The sequence below is a fragment of the Rattus rattus genome, chromosome X (assembly GCF_011064425.1).
Source record: "Rattus rattus isolate New Zealand chromosome X, Rrattus_CSIRO_v1, whole genome shotgun sequence".
NCBI classification, from domain to species: Eukaryota; Metazoa; Chordata; class Mammalia; order Rodentia; family Muridae; genus Rattus; species Rattus rattus.
The window spans coordinates 68,887,671-68,904,792 of NC_046172.1; the positions used below are offsets into that span (position 1 = coordinate 68,887,671).

Sequence of the window (17,122 nt, forward strand, 5' to 3'; positions counted from 1 at the left end):
TAAAGGTAAACACCACACATGTTATCAAAACATTGCTTCAGGATGTATATCTATACCTCATGTGCCTTTTCTTGTGATTTCTTCTTTGTAGTACATTATAAACTATAATACTATGTATTGTGTCAAATGAATCATCAAATGAATCTTCCTACATCACTGTATTTGGATATTATGTCAGAATAGCTCTAGCACTTCCCATTCTGAATTAATTTTCCACAATATTAACAAATAACATGGTTAAAAATTTAGACAATTTCTACTGAATATACTCACATCTGTCATCTCTTTGCTGTACAGACTTTTGCTCTTCAGTTTTCTTTTCCTGGGCAAGCTTAGGAGGCAAGATAATGGGCCTCCAAAACCCTAGAATCATATTAAATGGATCCAGTTACTTTTAATTACTACTAAAATGATATTTTGCAAAAGAATGTTTACTATATAATTCCACAATAAAAATCTTGTTTGATACTGTAAAATCTTTTTCAAATGTATGTTTGTAATGGTGCTCCTATTTCCAAATTTCAGAAATTGTACTAAAACCATATTAAAATGAATTTTAAATTGTTATGACATGCCTAACTCTGGATAACAATTAAAACATAGTCATCTCAAAAAATTTGCAGGAAGTTCATAATAATTGACTAGTTAGATAAAACAATAACAATCTACTTAGTGTGCACACTCTCAGAAGGCAAGTAACTGTAGTTTTAGGTATTGGAGATAAGCAAACTCTTTTCCTTACATCTCTTTGCTGTTATAATGAGAATGGCTACATGTAGTAAAGGCCTCCTGTAAGAATTATTGCTCATTTTGAAATGAACAACAGATGAGTAGCACAAAGAACAAATTTTCTGTCTGTGTTATAAACATATTTTACTTATTAATAAAAAGGGAAATGTCAGATATATAAAACCAGCAAATTTATCAATAGACATTTTATTAAAGAAGACATACAAGTGACTAAGAACACTTTCCTTATATTTTGAAATTTCAATTTTCATTGTTGGTTTAAAAAATCACATTTGCAGTATCAATTTATATTTTAAATGTAAACATTGATAAACATTGAGTGAAGAATCCAAGATATTCCAAAACCCTCCACCCAAAATGACTTTTGACTATTTTTTGAACTTTTAGTGCATGTTATCTTAACTAAGTAAACTGAAAAGTCTATCATTATCAAAATAAGTTGAGAGATAACAAATTGTGATTAAGCATTCCAGTGGCAACATGTATGGTATTTGTAAAATCAAAGAACATTTTTATAAAGTTCCAAAATTTACATAGATTTCTAGACCGTAAGATTTGAAAGTTTTGAGACTTTGTAAATTGTTTATATATAAAGCAAAGCAGAAAACATACTGAGAAAGGATTATATTTAGAGAAGAAAGGACTTTAATATACCACATTTCTAAATGTTAGAACACATTTTTTAAAAACTGTTGATATGTTACATATTTATAAAAATACTTTTTGTAAATATAATAAAAGTGTTAACAAGCATTCAAAACTTTAACAAATGTTTGAAAGTGTTTCTGCCTTCTGATTAGACATACACCAACATGTGCTTTATGCTAATTATTAAGATATTTGACAAGTATATTTTATCTTAGTTTGATACGAGCATACCAAGAGAAAACATACTTAACTGATCAGTTTCAGAGCAAATAATATTTTCTCAGTGTGGTGGTTTGAGTGAGAATGGCCCCTGTAGGCCCATATGTTTAAATGCTTGGTCCCTAGTAAGAGGAACTGTTTGAGAAGGATTATGAGATATGGCCTTGTTGGAGTAGGTTTGACATTTTTGGAGGATGTGTATCATCACTAGGGGTATGCTTTGAGCTCCAAAACACCCACAAGAGGCCGATTTCATTCTCCTTCTCAACCTGCAAACTTTGGATTAGATGTGAGCTCTCAGGTAGTAACTGAGTATTATGCTTGCCTGCCTACCTCTTGCCATGCTCCTCAACATAACAGACAAACCTGCTGAAAATGTTAAGTAAGCCCAAATTAAATGCTTCCTACTATAAGTTACCTTATTAGTGGTGTTTTGTCAAAGCAATAGTGACACTAAGGTATTCCTAAGCTTTCTAAATTCACAGACGTATTTAAGAAAACACTAGACTAGGAGTTTCTGTACTCTATTTAGCTTGGTCACTAATTACCTATGTGACAATTAAATGAAGATGTCTATTTTGAGCTAGAGTTCTCTCATGTTTGTAGAACACACATACATTCTATATTGCTATTGCTGTTTATTTTGTACACACTCATGTGTGCTTGCTTACAGATATGGGTGCACATATATGTGCAGATAGATGTGCATTTGTGTATGCATATTGGTAGAGGTCAGAGGTCAACATCAAGTGTCTTGCCTTAGAAGATTTTCATGTTTTTAAAACAGAGCCACTCAACTAGAACTATAGCTTTCTGATTATCTTAGACTAATTGGTTGCCCATGGAGCCTTAGTAATGTTTCTGTGTCTACCACCCCAACACTAGGACTAGAAGCATGTGGTAACATTCAGATTTTTAAAATCTGTTTTTATAAACTAGAAAATCCTGAGGATAAAAATGTGAAAATGCATTTACCACAATTGTGCTTGTAAACTAAGGCACTATATTCAGACAAGCCTAAGTTCAGAGAACCAGACAAATAACTTGTACTTATTATTATCATGGTTCTCAATGGGAAATACCTCTTGATGTTGACTGAAAGTGCATCTTCATGATCAACAACATAAACATTGAAGTATGAGTTCACATTCTATTATTTACTGTGCTACTTATTTGTGCCTCAGTTTCTCCAAACTAAAATAAAGATGATGATAGTAACCTAACTTCTAGTATTGGGAGGACTTAATAAATTTGTATATATAAAATCTATGAGAATTAATTAACTAGCAATACTGAATCAATACTAATCAATACATATAAAATGTTTAGAGTAGTTTATAGTACCTATATCTAAAGCATATACATTTGTTTTAATGAGTTAATTAAATTGTGTAGGGCAGTAGTTCTCAGCCCTCCTAATGCTGTGATGCTTCAGTATAGTTCTTCATGTTGTGGGGACTCAGAATCATAAAATTACTTTACTTGCTACATCATAACTGTAACTTTGCTACTGTTATGAATTTTAATTTAAGTATTTGATATGCAGGACATCTGATATGTGACCTTTGTGAAATGTCATTTGACCCCAAAAAGGGTCGCAACTCACAAGATAAGAACCACTTGTCTAGGGAATTGAGGATTATAGTGGTATATTATGATAAAATAAACGTGAGTAACAAGTAAGTGAAAACTATGCATTGATAACTATGTAACTTGAGGAAAGCCTTTATGAGAAATGAAAGATACTTTGAAAGCTGATATGCTTAACACTTCTGTACTTAAATATTTTTACAATAACTAAATAGCAAAACTCTCCTTTTACCTGTTCCAGAATGATGGGAGCTAAATTTAATAGTGTTTCATAGACCACTTACATATTGTTTCTATAAGCATTTTAACTTTACTCCTTTTAAAATGAAGAGATAAAAAAAATCACCTAAAACAAGGCGATATTCCTAATTTTAAAAGTGAAATAAAAATCTGGGATTAAGATATTTAGTCTATGAAACACTTATGAGTTTTCTTAAGTGGTTTCAGCACGAAATCTATTAATGCTATTGCCATTTTTGAAAATGCCACGATGTTATTAATAAAATGTATAATATATTTTAGAGGTCTCATACATTATACCTTACCTGGAGGACGATTCTCCTTTCTACGAGCACCAAGCCGATGTGCTTCTAGGAGGTGTGTCTCATTTTCTGAATCACGGTGGTCAGACTCCACAAGATATCCTTCTCTTTCCTTATCCATTTGAAAGCCCTCACTGTCTAATCCTTTCTCTGTCTTTCTCAGGTATCTTTTACTTTCAGGTTCATTTTGACCTCTTTCGTTTCCAAATTGTGTCTGATGTTTATCAGAACTGGAGCCTACTTCATTTTTTTCAGTGATACTCTGAAATGTTTGAAGGTCACCCTGACATTTTCCAAAGCTCTCTTGAGGTACTATAGACGTAAACTGATATTTTCCGGAGCTATCCCAGTATCCAGCATGAGCAGATTCTAATTGTTTTCTTTTAGCATCTAACCAGCTCTGTAGAGACTCAGACTTGTGAACCACCTTTAGTCTTTCCAAATTGCAGGTACTTTTGCATGTTTCAGCCTTCTTCATGTATTTCATAGAATCAGAGGACATGACAGGGCTTTCAGAATCTGAATTTACCGTTCTACTTTCAGACCACGAATCCTTTGGGAACTGGTTGCTAGCACTGGTGTGGCGAAATGTTTGTGTATCCATGAAATATTTCACAGCTGCTGAGGCTAGTTCACATCTTTCTGAATCTGAGTCTGTCTCACTTGGTTCAGAATCAGAGTCCACCATATATCTCTTAGTTCTTGGTTTTTCTGTTTCATCACCCTGTATCAGATGTACTTTAGATGTTGGTGTTCTATCTTTTTCTGTGTGTGAGTCCACTGAATAACTCTCAGAATCAGGGATCATCCACAAATTTTCATTCTCCATCTTTGTTTCTTCAGATTCTATCAGACGTTTTATAGAAGCTGAAGCCATTTGGAATTTTTCTTCTTTCTTCCTTTCATTGTCAGAGTCAGAGAATCTTTCAGAGGTAGACTCTTCCAGGGACTTTTCTGATCCTGAAGGCATCCAATGTTCCAGAGATCCAGATTCCATCTGGCACTGTTCAATTCTCACCAGGTGCTCCCCAGTCTTGGTCAAGTCTTCGATGGAGACTGAATCCAGCTGACAAGTTTCTGCTTTAAACAAGCGTTTTCTAGAATGTGAATCCCTTGGAGACTTTTCTGAGTCAGAATCCAGTCCCCACACTACGGATCCAGAGGCTTTAGATTGTTCTTCTAACTCAAAATCTGAGACAACACCTCTGTCGGAGTCTGAATCAATCACACACTTTTCAGAACCAGAGTCCACAAGAGGAGTATCACTTTCAATTATTGTTAGGTCTTGGAGAGTTTTATAATAAAAAGAACCCCCTAAAGTTTCAAATGAATCTGTATTCTGGATTTCTGTTTCAGATTTGTATCCTTTGTCACATTCCAGTGTAAATGCTCCTTCATCACTTAAAGAAAAAAAAACATGAATACATGTTTAAATATTTACCAGTTGGTATCATTATGGCTCTAATTTAATTCTTCCATAAGACCATACAATGGAGCACATTGTCCTTCTGTTGATATAAACCAAAAGACAATACTAAGAACTTTAAAAAAAAATTAATGTGTTGATTTAACAACCACTAGCATCTTTTCCTTAGAATAACTATTTTCCAATATACCTAAAATTATTTCTCAGAATAGAATACTTTCTTCATCCAATATGTGATTTCTTGTCTCTCTATCTAGTCAATATACCAGCATTTAGGGATCAAGTAACATATTTAAAGTGTAGTATAAAATGAAAGTAGATATTTTTTTTCTTTCAAGTCTAGGTGAAAATTGTACATAGGTAGATCTGATTATTAGTGAGATTTACCTTGGAGAGTCAACTCTTTGTGAAGATGAATAACTCTCAGTTACTCCTTGATTTGGAACAGATGTACATTGCACAGGAGGTTCACATGATAAAATAGATGAAGTCGCTGGCTAAAAAAGAAATAAATCATAAAGTATATTTTTTAATTAAACACAAAATACAGCAAATTAAACATTTAGACTACAAAGGATATTAACATGGTTAGCTACAAACTTGTGATTGATAGGCTTTGTAGAATATTTATGGGTAAAACCTCAGAATTAATATTGAGCATAGGGGTAAAGCATGGGATGTTTGTTCATCATCTATGTTCCTATAAACTAGGTTCCACTCCTAAATACAAGAAGAATTCTATGAAACTCAGTCTTTGGATTGCACGTAAGTAGCATTTGATTCAAAAGGGAGTAAGCAAGTTCTCTTTGTTAAATATTTAGAGTTAGTATTCAGAAAAATTTCCCTGCTGCTTGTTATGAATGTGAGTAGGCCACCTCAGTCTCCATACAAAAGCTAATTTAACATGTGCTTAGAAAAAAAATATAACAAACAACACTTAGAGAACAGTTACAGATGAGGAAGTACATGCAAATGATCATATGCTTCTAGAAAAACAGAGATGGAAATATTTTATATCAAGTGACAATTTATCAGTTCCTAATTAAAGATAATTCCTTGATTATTAACTCTAAATTCTCCCCTTGAATATTTTAAAGTGATAATAGATTATTCAATTAAGTCAACACAGCCTGTTTATTTCTCCTTCCTCAAGGTTAAGTAAAAGTTTTGTTCAAATACAATGACTTCTGTTAAGAATGTATAGGTAAACAAGATCCATCATTTTGCTGCATACAAAAAACACACTTCAGCAACAACAACAGCCACTACCTCAGAGTATAGGGCTGGAAAACTTTTTTCCAAGCAAATGGTCCCAAGAAACTAGTCATTCTAATATCCAATAAAATCGACCTTCAAACAAAAATATTCAAAAGAGATGGGGAAGGACACTTCATACGCATCAAAGGAAAAATCCACCAAGATGAATTCTTGATTCCAAACATCTATTCTCCAAGCGCAATGGTACCCACATTTGTAAATGAAACTTTATTAAAGCTCAAAACACACATTGCACCACACACAATAATAGTGGGAGATTTCAACCTCCCACACTCACCAGAGGACAGGCCATTGAAACAGAAACTGAACAGAGACACAGTGAAACTAATAGAGGTTATGAAGCAAATGGACTTAACAGATATATGTACAAAACACTTCACCCTAAAACAAAAGAATACATCTTCTTCTCAGCGCCTCATAGAACTGTCTCTAAAACTGATCATATAATTGGACAGGAAACAACCCTCAACAGATACATGAAGATTGAAATAATCCCATGAATTCTGTCATATCGCCACAGACTAAGGCTGGATTTCAATTCAATAACAACGAAAACAAGAGAAAGTACACATACACATGGAAGTTGAACAACACTCTACTCTATAATAACATTCAAGGGAGAAATAAAGAAAGAAATTAAAGACTTTTCATAATTTAATGAAAATTTAAGCACAGCATACCCAAACATATGGGACACAATGAAAGCAGTGCTAAGAGAAAAATTCATAGTACTAAATGTCTTCATAAAGAAATTGGAGAGATCCTACAATAACAACAGCACACCTGAAAGCCCAAGAAGCAAAAGAAGCAAACACATTCAAGAAGAGTAGATGGCAGGAAACAGCCAAACTCAGGGTTGAAATCAACCAATTAGAAAGAAAAAGAACAATACAAGGAATCCACAAAACCAAGAACTGTTTCTTTGAGAAAATCAACAAGATAGGTAAACAATTAGCCAAATTAACTAAAGGGTATGGAGTTAGTATCCAAATTAACAAAATAGAAATGAAAATGGATAAATATCAAAAGAAACTGAAGAAATTTTAAAAAATCATCAGACCTTACTACAAAAGCCTATACTTGACAAAACTGGAAAATCTTGATGAGATGGATGAATGGATAATTTTCTAGACAGATACCACCTACCAAAGTTAAATAAAAATCTGGTAAACTGTCCAGACAGTTGGATAAATCCTTAGGAAAAAAAGGACTCATTAACAACCTCTCAACCAAAACAAAACAAAACAAAACAAAACAAAAAAAACCAAAAAACAAACAACAGCAACAAAACAAAAAACAAACAAACAAACCACCAAAAACCAGAACCAGAACATTTCAGTGCAGAATTCTACCAGTCCTTCAAAGAATAGCTAATACCAATACTTCTCAAACTGTTCCACAAAAGAGAAATTGAAGGAAAAGGAACACTACCTTATTTGTTCTCTAAAGCTACAGGTACACTGATACCTAACCCACATAAAGGCCCAAACAAAGAGAAATTCAGACCAATATTGCTTAAAATTTGATGCAAAAATACTCAGTAGAATTGTTGCAAACCAAATCCCCCAGTAGAGGGATGTTGGTCATCAACCCACCTCAAAATTTTTGACCCAGAAGAAATCCTGTCTAAAAGAAATGCAGGAACAAAACTAGAGCAGAGACTGAAGAAAAGGCCATCTGGTGACTGGCCTAAACTTGGGATATGACCCATAGCCACGCATCAAACCCTGACACTATAACTAACTAATGCTGTGGTGTGCTTACATATATAACTGAGCATGGCTGTCCTATGAGAGTCTCTACTAGCAGCTGACTGAAGAAAGATGCAGATAATTACAGTCCACCACTGAACTGAAGTTGGGTACATTATCTGCAAGAGTTAGGAGAAGGATTAAAGTATCAGAAGGGGATGGCAACCCCATAGGAAGACTAACAGTCTCAACTAATCCAGACCCCTGGGATCTCTTGAGGCAGTGGCCCCCAGCACATATGTAGCAGAGCACTGCCTTGTCTGGCCTCAATGGGAGAGGATTCACCTAATCCTGCAGAGCCTGGACATCCAAAGGAGGAGCGATTCCTTGGGCTGGGTGTGTGTGGGGGTTGTGCATGTTGGGTGGTTGTCAGAGAGTACCCTCTTTGAGGCAAAATGGGAGGGGGGATGAAGTGAAAAACTCTGGGAGAAGTGAGTGGAAGAGGAACAACATTTAGAATGTACATAAATAAAATAATTTAAAATAGAAATCAGAATTAATGCAAGTGATTTAATAAAAACCTTAAAGTAAAAATGCCTAACAAATGTGACTTTTAGACATGTAGAAAATACATGAAGAGAAAAGAATATTGAAGAATGTCCAAAATTAATTTTATCTATGTGAAGAGACTTCTTTCTTTAAGGTAACTTGAATGAGACATAATAATATACATAAACTATAATGTGTTCTTTAGGTAGAATACCAGAAAATTTCCATACTATTCTTTTTCAAAATTGATGTTAATACATGAAAAGTTTGAGATATAGTTTCTCAGAAGAAAGCATGAGTTTCAAGATGTTTAAAGAAACCTTTATGTCATCTCATACAGTATTATAAAAGGTAAACGATGAAGAAATTAAAGATAACATATATTCCTTTAAACATCTATCTAAAAAGTGTAAGAACTCAGAAGTTTTCTGACTCTTATTCTCAAGTTTTATATAGTAAAGACTATTAAACCCCAATTCTTCAGTTGCTAGTTTTTATTATTTTGTTTTGTTATTTTTTTGTTCTAAATTTTTTATTATATAGTCAATGTACACAATGAAAAAGTTCAAATTGCATTTTCCTTTAAGTCTTGACTAAATTCACTGCATCCCACTCTCCTGTCCCATTTTCAACTGATCATCTTACCAATTTGTCTCCCTTTAATTTCATATTAGGTATGTATGTGTATGCATATTTTTCTAGGAAAAAATGTGATGTTTGTGTGAGGCTCCTTACTTCACTTAATATCTCTAGTTCCACCCATTTTATTGCAAATTATATAGTTCCATTCTTCTATATGAGTGAATGAAATTCCATTGTTCATCTATACAACATTTTATTTATCCATTCTTCTAATGAGGAACACCTAGCATGAACCTATAATTTGGATATTATGAATAGTGTCATAAGAGTGATATGTCTGGAATATGTGCCATTTCTAGGTTTAGGTTTTTGTTTATACTTTGAACTTGCTAGCAGAAAATACAGTATAGGCATGCACTTCAATTCATAGGCAGGCGTAAGTGTCAACTTTCTGAACATGACTCTTATATTTCAGAAAATGACAGCAAGAAGTGATCATGACATAGTAACAGTAAGTCCAAAGCCAACATCGTCCTTGATGGAGAGAATCTCAAAACACTGTCACTAAAATCAGGACTAGAGTAAGGAAATATGTTCTCCATACCAACTTAATGCAGCATTTAGCTAGAGCAGTAAGAAAACTGAAGGAGATCAAGTGGATACAAATCAGAAAGGATGAAGGCCAAGTGTCTCCATTTGAAGATAATAGAATTTATATACACAAAGACCCTTGAAACCTACAGGAATCTTTGACAACTAATAAATGCTTTCAGCATACTAAGACAGAAAATTAACACAAAAATAATGGCTTTCCTATAACCAAATGGAAAAGAGAGAGAAAAAAGAAACAAGGAAATAATGACTTTCACAACAGCCTCAAAAAATATCCTGGCATAAATTTAAGCATGTAAATAAAAGACTCATGCAATAAAAGGCTTATGACATGGAAGGAAGAGGAAACTGAAGAAGATATTAGAAGATGGAAATATATTCCTTGCGCATGGATCAATAAAATTAATTTTGTTATAATCGGCATCTACGAAAAGCAGCCTACAGAATCAGTCCAATCTGTATCAAAATACCAACACAATTCTTCACAGAAAAACCCAAACAAGCAAAAACAACAAGAACAAAACCATCTACAACTTCATATGAAAACATAAAAATCTAGGAGAGCTAAAAAAAATCCTGAATAATAAAAGATTAGAGGCATCATCAGTTCAGTCCAGATTTCAACATGTGTTATAGAGCTACAGTAATACAAAAAGCATGGTCCTAGCATTGAGAAAGAGAGATACAGAGAGAGGTGGAGAGGGATGTGGGGGCAGAGATAGAGAGACAGATGGAGACAGATAGGCAGACAGGTGGGCAAACATTAATGAACAGAATCTAACTGAAGAATTCTACATAATTCCCCAAACCTACTGATACCCAATTTGAATAAAGAAACAAAAAATACACTAGAGGAAGGATAGCATCTTCAAGAAGTGTGCTGGTCATCCTGGATAGCCACATGTAGAAGAAAAAAAGTAGATCTATAACTATCTCCCTGCACAGAACTCGACAGTAAATAGATCAATGACCTAAACCTAAAAACAAATCTCTGAATCTTAAAGAAAGGAAAAGTAGAGAATAGGTTTGACCTCACTAGAACAGGAAAAGAATTTCTTAAAAAGACACATGTTACAGGCATTATGACTAACAGTTAATAAATGTGACCTCATGAAGCTATACATTTCAGTATAGCAAAGGACATTTATTTGAGCAAAGTGACAGTCTACATAATGAGAAAAGGCTTTACCAAATATATGTCTTAGAATATTAATATAGAGGATTAGTATCTAGAATATATGAATAACTAAAAGAGCCTACCACATCCTCTAGCACTGTAGCCAACATCTAGGCTACAGGACCCATTATACTACCACAGAACACATCCACAAGACTTTTAAGCAGCATTTTTAATTCATATTATAAACTTACTTTTCCACATCCTCCTTCAGGGTCTAGCCAGAGTATCCTAACCTTCTTTCCTTCTTTTATTTACATTTATTTTTACTGTCCAATTGTTTCACCCTACTGGTCCCACAGTTCCTCATCTCACCTCCTAAGAGATGCCTCCCACCAGACATCCCAAATGCCTGGAGGGCCTCAAGTCTCTTGAGGGTTAAGGTGTATCATCTCCCACTGAGGTCAGACCAGGAAGTCCTCTGCTGTATATGTTTTGGGGCCTTGGAACAGCTGCTTGGATGATGGTTGAGTGTCTGAGAAATCTCAATATCCCTGACCTTTTTGTCCATGACATTTTCCAAAACATACCAGATTTAGTCTGAGTACCACACCTAGTACACCAGCCTAGGGTAGACTTCTCTGTCTTCACTTCAGAGGAGCTGTAGGCTTTGCCACTATCTCCCCTAACTTTCCTCTATACCACAGGCCTCTCAAATATCATAGCAACTTTTCTACTCAGTATTATCTATGCCTATATTGTCAGTATAGAACAGAAAGCACATATTTTATATAATGCTAAACCTATCTGCTAAAACGACTTCATTCCATGCAAATCATTTCAACCTCGAGACCTAACCTTCTCCCACACTTTCTCCTTTCAAAATCAAAACTAATGAAGTCTACATGTTCATATCACATCACAAGCATAAGAACAATATTAAAAGATCAAGTCAATATGCTCTTGTTAAAGCCTACTAGTACTATAGAAATGCTTGCCACAGCAATTACCTAGATGAATTTCATGACATAAACTTAAAGAAGAACAATAAGCATCCTCCAAATATTCAAGTTTAAAGAGAAAACAAGGAAGATCCATATGCCTTCTGGTTCCCACTTGTGTCAGGAGCAGAGCCCTACTGCTGCACATGATACAACATGGCCCATACCCAGTTGCAGCTCAACTTCCCAGGTATTCTGACACATTCAGGATCACAGGATCACAGGATCACAAGCTCACAGGAAGGACAGGCTCGAGTCACAGACAGGGAAGCCAGATATGACCAAGGATAACCAGATGGTGTGAGGCAGGAACAAGAATATAAGCAACAGAAACCAATTTGATTTGACAACATCAGAACCCAGTTCTTCCATAACACCAAGTCCTGGATAGCACAACACACTTATAAAGCAGGATTCAGTTCTCATTTTATGAAAATGATAGAATATTTTAGAAGATAATAAAAAACTCCTTTAAAGAATTATAGGAAAATACAAGTAAACAAGTAGAAGCCCTTAAAGAGGAAACACATAAATCCCTTAAAGAAATAGAGAACACAATCAAACAGGTGAAGGAATTAAACAAAACTGTCCAGAATCTAAAAATGGAAATGGAATCATTAAAGAAAACTCAAAGGGATTCAGCCCTGGAGATGGAAAACCTAGGAAAGAAAACAGAAGTCACAGATGCAAGCATCACCAACAGAATACAAGAGATAGAAGAGAGAATCTCAACATCAAAAGATAAAATAGAAGACATCAAGACAATAGTCAAGGAAAATACAAAAAGCAAAAGCCCCAATTTTAAAACAAATCCAGGACACAATGAAAAGACCAAAGCTGAGTGTAATAGATATAGAAGAGAGTTAAGATTTCCAATTCAAAGGGGCAGCATATATCTTCAACAAAATTACAGAAGAAAACTTTTCTAACCTAAAGAAAGAAATGCCCATAAACATAAATGAAGCCTACAGAACAAAAAACAGATGGGACCAGAAAAGAAATTCTTCTCTCACATAATATTTAAAACACAAAATTAACAGAAAAAAGAATATTGAAACCAGTAAAGGAAAAAGGTCAAATGACATATAAAGGCAGACCTATCAGAATTATACCAAACCTCTCAACAGAGACTATGAAAGCCAGAAGATCCTGAGCAGATGTCATACAGACCCTAAGGGAACACAAATGCCAGCCAGGCTAATATATCCAACAAAACTCTGATTAACATAGATGGAGAAAACCAAGATATTCATGACAAAACCAACTTTGTAATATCTTTCCACAAATCAAGCCCCAAAGGATAACAGATGGAAAGCCCAAAAATAAGGGAAACTACACCCAAGAAAAAGCAAGAAATTAATCTTTTCACAACAAGCCCAATAGAAGAGAAACACACAAAAAACCATAATTCCACCTATAACATTATCAACAACAACAACAACAACAAAACAGGAAGCAACAATCATTGGTCCCTAATGTCTCTCAACATCAATGGATTCAATTCCCCAATAAAAGACATAGGCTAACAAACTGGATACTTAAAACAGTATCCAGCATTTTGCTGAATACAAGAAAAACACCTCAGAGTTAAAGACAGACATTACTTCAAGGTAAAAGGATGGGAAAATATTTTCCAAGCAAATGGTTCCCAAGAAACAAGCTGCAGTAGGCATTCTAATATCCAATAAAATAGACTTTTGTTGAAAGTTATCAAAAAAGATGGTGAAGGACATGGCATACCTATCATAGAAAAAATTCATGAAGATTAACTCTCAATTCTGAACATCTCTGCCCCAAATACAAGGGTGCCCACATTTGTAAAAGAAATGTTACTAAAGCTCAAAGCACACAGTGACCCTCAGGCAATAATAGTGGGAGGCTTCAAAACTCCACTCTCACAATGGACAGATCATGGAAACAGAAACTAAATAGAGATACAGTAAAACTAACAGAAGTTATGAGCCAGATGTATTTAACAGATATCTACTGAACATTTCACTCTAAAACAAAAGAATATACATTCTCAGCACCACATGGCACCTTATCAAAAGTTGACTCAGACACAAAACAAACCTCAACAGATACAAGAACTTTGAATTAATCCCATGTATTCTATCAGACCTCCATGGACTAATCCTGGTCTTCAATAAAAACAAAAACAAAAGAAAGCCCACACAAACATGGAAGCCGAACAACTATCTACTCAATTATAATTTGGTCAGGGAAGAAATAAAGAAAAAAATTAAAGACTTTTTAGAATTCAATGAAAATGATAGTATAACATATCCAAACTTATAGACACATTGAAAGCTGTGCTAAGAGGAAAATGCATAGCTCTGAGTACCTCCATAAAAAATTGGAGAAATCATACACTAGAAACTTAAGAGCTCAACTGAAAGCTCTAGAACAAAAAGAAAAGAAAGAAATATCAAATTCAGGGCTGAAATCAACCAAGTGGAAACAAACAGATCTATACAAAGAATCAAAAAAACTAGGACCTGGTTCTTTGACAAAAGCAACAAGATAGATAAATCCTTAGACAAACTAACTACAGGGCAGAGTCAGTATCCAAATACACAAATTCAGAATATAAGGAAATTCAAAAAAATAACGAGAACCCTCTATAAAAGTCTATACTCAACAAAACTGGAAAGCCTGGATGAAATAGATGATTTTCTAGACAGATACCAGGTACTAAAGTTAATCAGGACCAGATAAACCATCTAAACTGCCCCATAGCCCCGAAGGTAATAGAAGCACTCAGTAGAAGTCTCCCAACCAAATAAAGCCAAGGGACACACAGTTTCAGTGCAGAATTCTATCACTCCTTCAAAGAATAACTAATACCAATAATCTCCAAACTATTCCATAAAATAGAAACAGAAGGAACACTACCCAGTTATTTCTATTTCTATAAAAGCTGATTATTGATACCTAAACCACAAAAAAAGAACCAACATAGAAATATTACTTTACAGACCATTTCCTTATGAATACTGACAAAAATACAATAAATTCTCTCACAATGACTCCAAAACACATCAAAAATGATCATCCATCATCAATATAAACAAACTCAAAGAAAAACACATGATCACCACATTAGATAATGAAAAAGCCTTTGACAAAATACAACACCAATTTGTGTTAAAGGTATTGGAGAGATCATGAATTCAAGGCCCATACCTAACTATAATAAAAGCAATAAACAGCAAGCCAATAGCCAACATCAAAAAAAATGGAGAGAATCTCAAAGCAATCCTATTAAAACCAGGGACAAGACAAGGATGCCCACTATCTCCCTATCTATTCAATATTGTAATCAAAGTTCTAGCCAGAGTAATTAGACAAGAAAAAGAAATCAAAGATATACAAATTGGGAGGGAGAAAGTGAAGATAAAACTATTTGCAGATGATGTTATAAAATACATAAGCGACCCCAAAAATTCAACCAGAGAGCTGATAAATAAGTTCTCTGGGCATAAAATTAACTCTAACAAATCAGTAGCCTTCAAATGCTCAAAGAATAAAAAGGCAGAGAAAGAAATGAAGGAAACAACACCTTTCACAATAGTCACAAATAATACGAAATATCTTGGTTTGACTCTAATCAAGCAAGTGAATGATCTGTATGACAAGTACTTCAAATCCCTGAAGAAATAAATCAAAGAAGACCTCAGAAGAGGGAAAGATATCCCATGCTCATTGAATGGCAGGATTAATACTGTAAAACAGGTCATTTTGCCAAAAGCAATCTACAGATTCAATGCAATCCCCATCAAAATTCCAACTCAATTCTTCATAGAGTTACAAAGAGAAATTCTCAAATTAATTTGGAATAGTAAACAACTAGGATAGCGAAAACTATTTTCCACAATAAAAGAGGTCACCTCCCTATCCTCAAGATGTACTATAGAGCAATAGTGATAAAAACTGCATGGCATTGGTACAGACACAGGCAACTAGATCAATGGAACAAAATTAAAGACCCAGTAATGAGCCCACAAATGGTCACATGATCTTTGATAAAGAAGCTAAAACCATGTAGTAGAAAAAAGAGAATTTTCAACAAATGGCCCTGTCTCCACGTAGAAGAATGCAAATTGACCCATTCTTTTTATGAATTTTTAATATAATTACATCATTTCCCCTTTCATCTTTTCATTTTTCTTTATTGGCCTTAACAGAGGAATAGATTCAGAAAATGTGGTACAAATGGAATGAGTAATAAAAAATTTATGAAAGAAACAAAGAAATATATCTCAATGAAATCAAGAAGAGTTTAAATAGAATAAACAAGCGGTGCTCCCCCCCCCAAAAAAAAACACACATAAGGATCATAGAAATAAAAAAAGTTCATGATATAAGAATGGAATCCAATCAGGAGATAGAAAGATTGAAGATTTAAGTGGAAATGATGTCATAGTTGAAAAAAAGAACAACACCCAAACTGAAAATTGAAAGGAGCCAGAATATGAGGCCTCAAAGTTATAATAGAGGATCAAGATAAAATAAGCAAGGAACATGAAAATTAAAAACAAAAACCAGGAACGGAATATACAGGGAATGTGGGACACCATGAAAAAGAAACCTTTTGAATTACAAGCATAGACAAGAGAAAAGAAATCTAAATTAATGGCATATCACATGCCTCCAACAAGATCATTGAAATAAACTTCTCTGAAGTAAGAAATAACCATACAAATAAAAGAAGTATACAGAACACCAAAGAGACACAATTGGAAAAGAAAATATGCACAGCATATCATATAGAATACATTAAACATACATGACAAAGAAAGTATAATAAAACCTGAAAGAGAAAAACAATGTAAATCTCATATAAAAGAAACCCCATTTTTTTAAAAAAAAATTTGATTTCTCAGTGGAAACACTGAAATGTAGAAGAGGCCGGAGCAATAAATGCCAAGTCCCAAAAGACAGCCAAGACAGCCAACCTAAAATAATATATCAATCAAAACTATCTACCATGATTAAAGGAGAAAGAAAAATTTTCTAGGATAGAAACAAGGCATGTACACACACACACACACACACACACACACACACACACACACACACACACACACACACACACACACACACACACACACACA

At 34.2% G+C, this 17,122-nt stretch overlaps 1 protein-coding gene across 1 annotated transcript in view; it reads right to left on the minus strand.

Annotated features, from left to right (window-relative positions):
* LOC116887978 overlaps positions 1-17,122 on the minus strand; it is a 177,136-nt gene that overhangs the window by 31,356 nt on the left and 128,658 nt on the right. Inside the window, 2 exon segments of the mRNA XM_032889416.1 lie at positions 274-363; positions 3,753-5,149. Of these exon segments, the coding sequence (XP_032745307.1) occupies positions 274-363; positions 3,753-5,149 (1,487 nt within the window).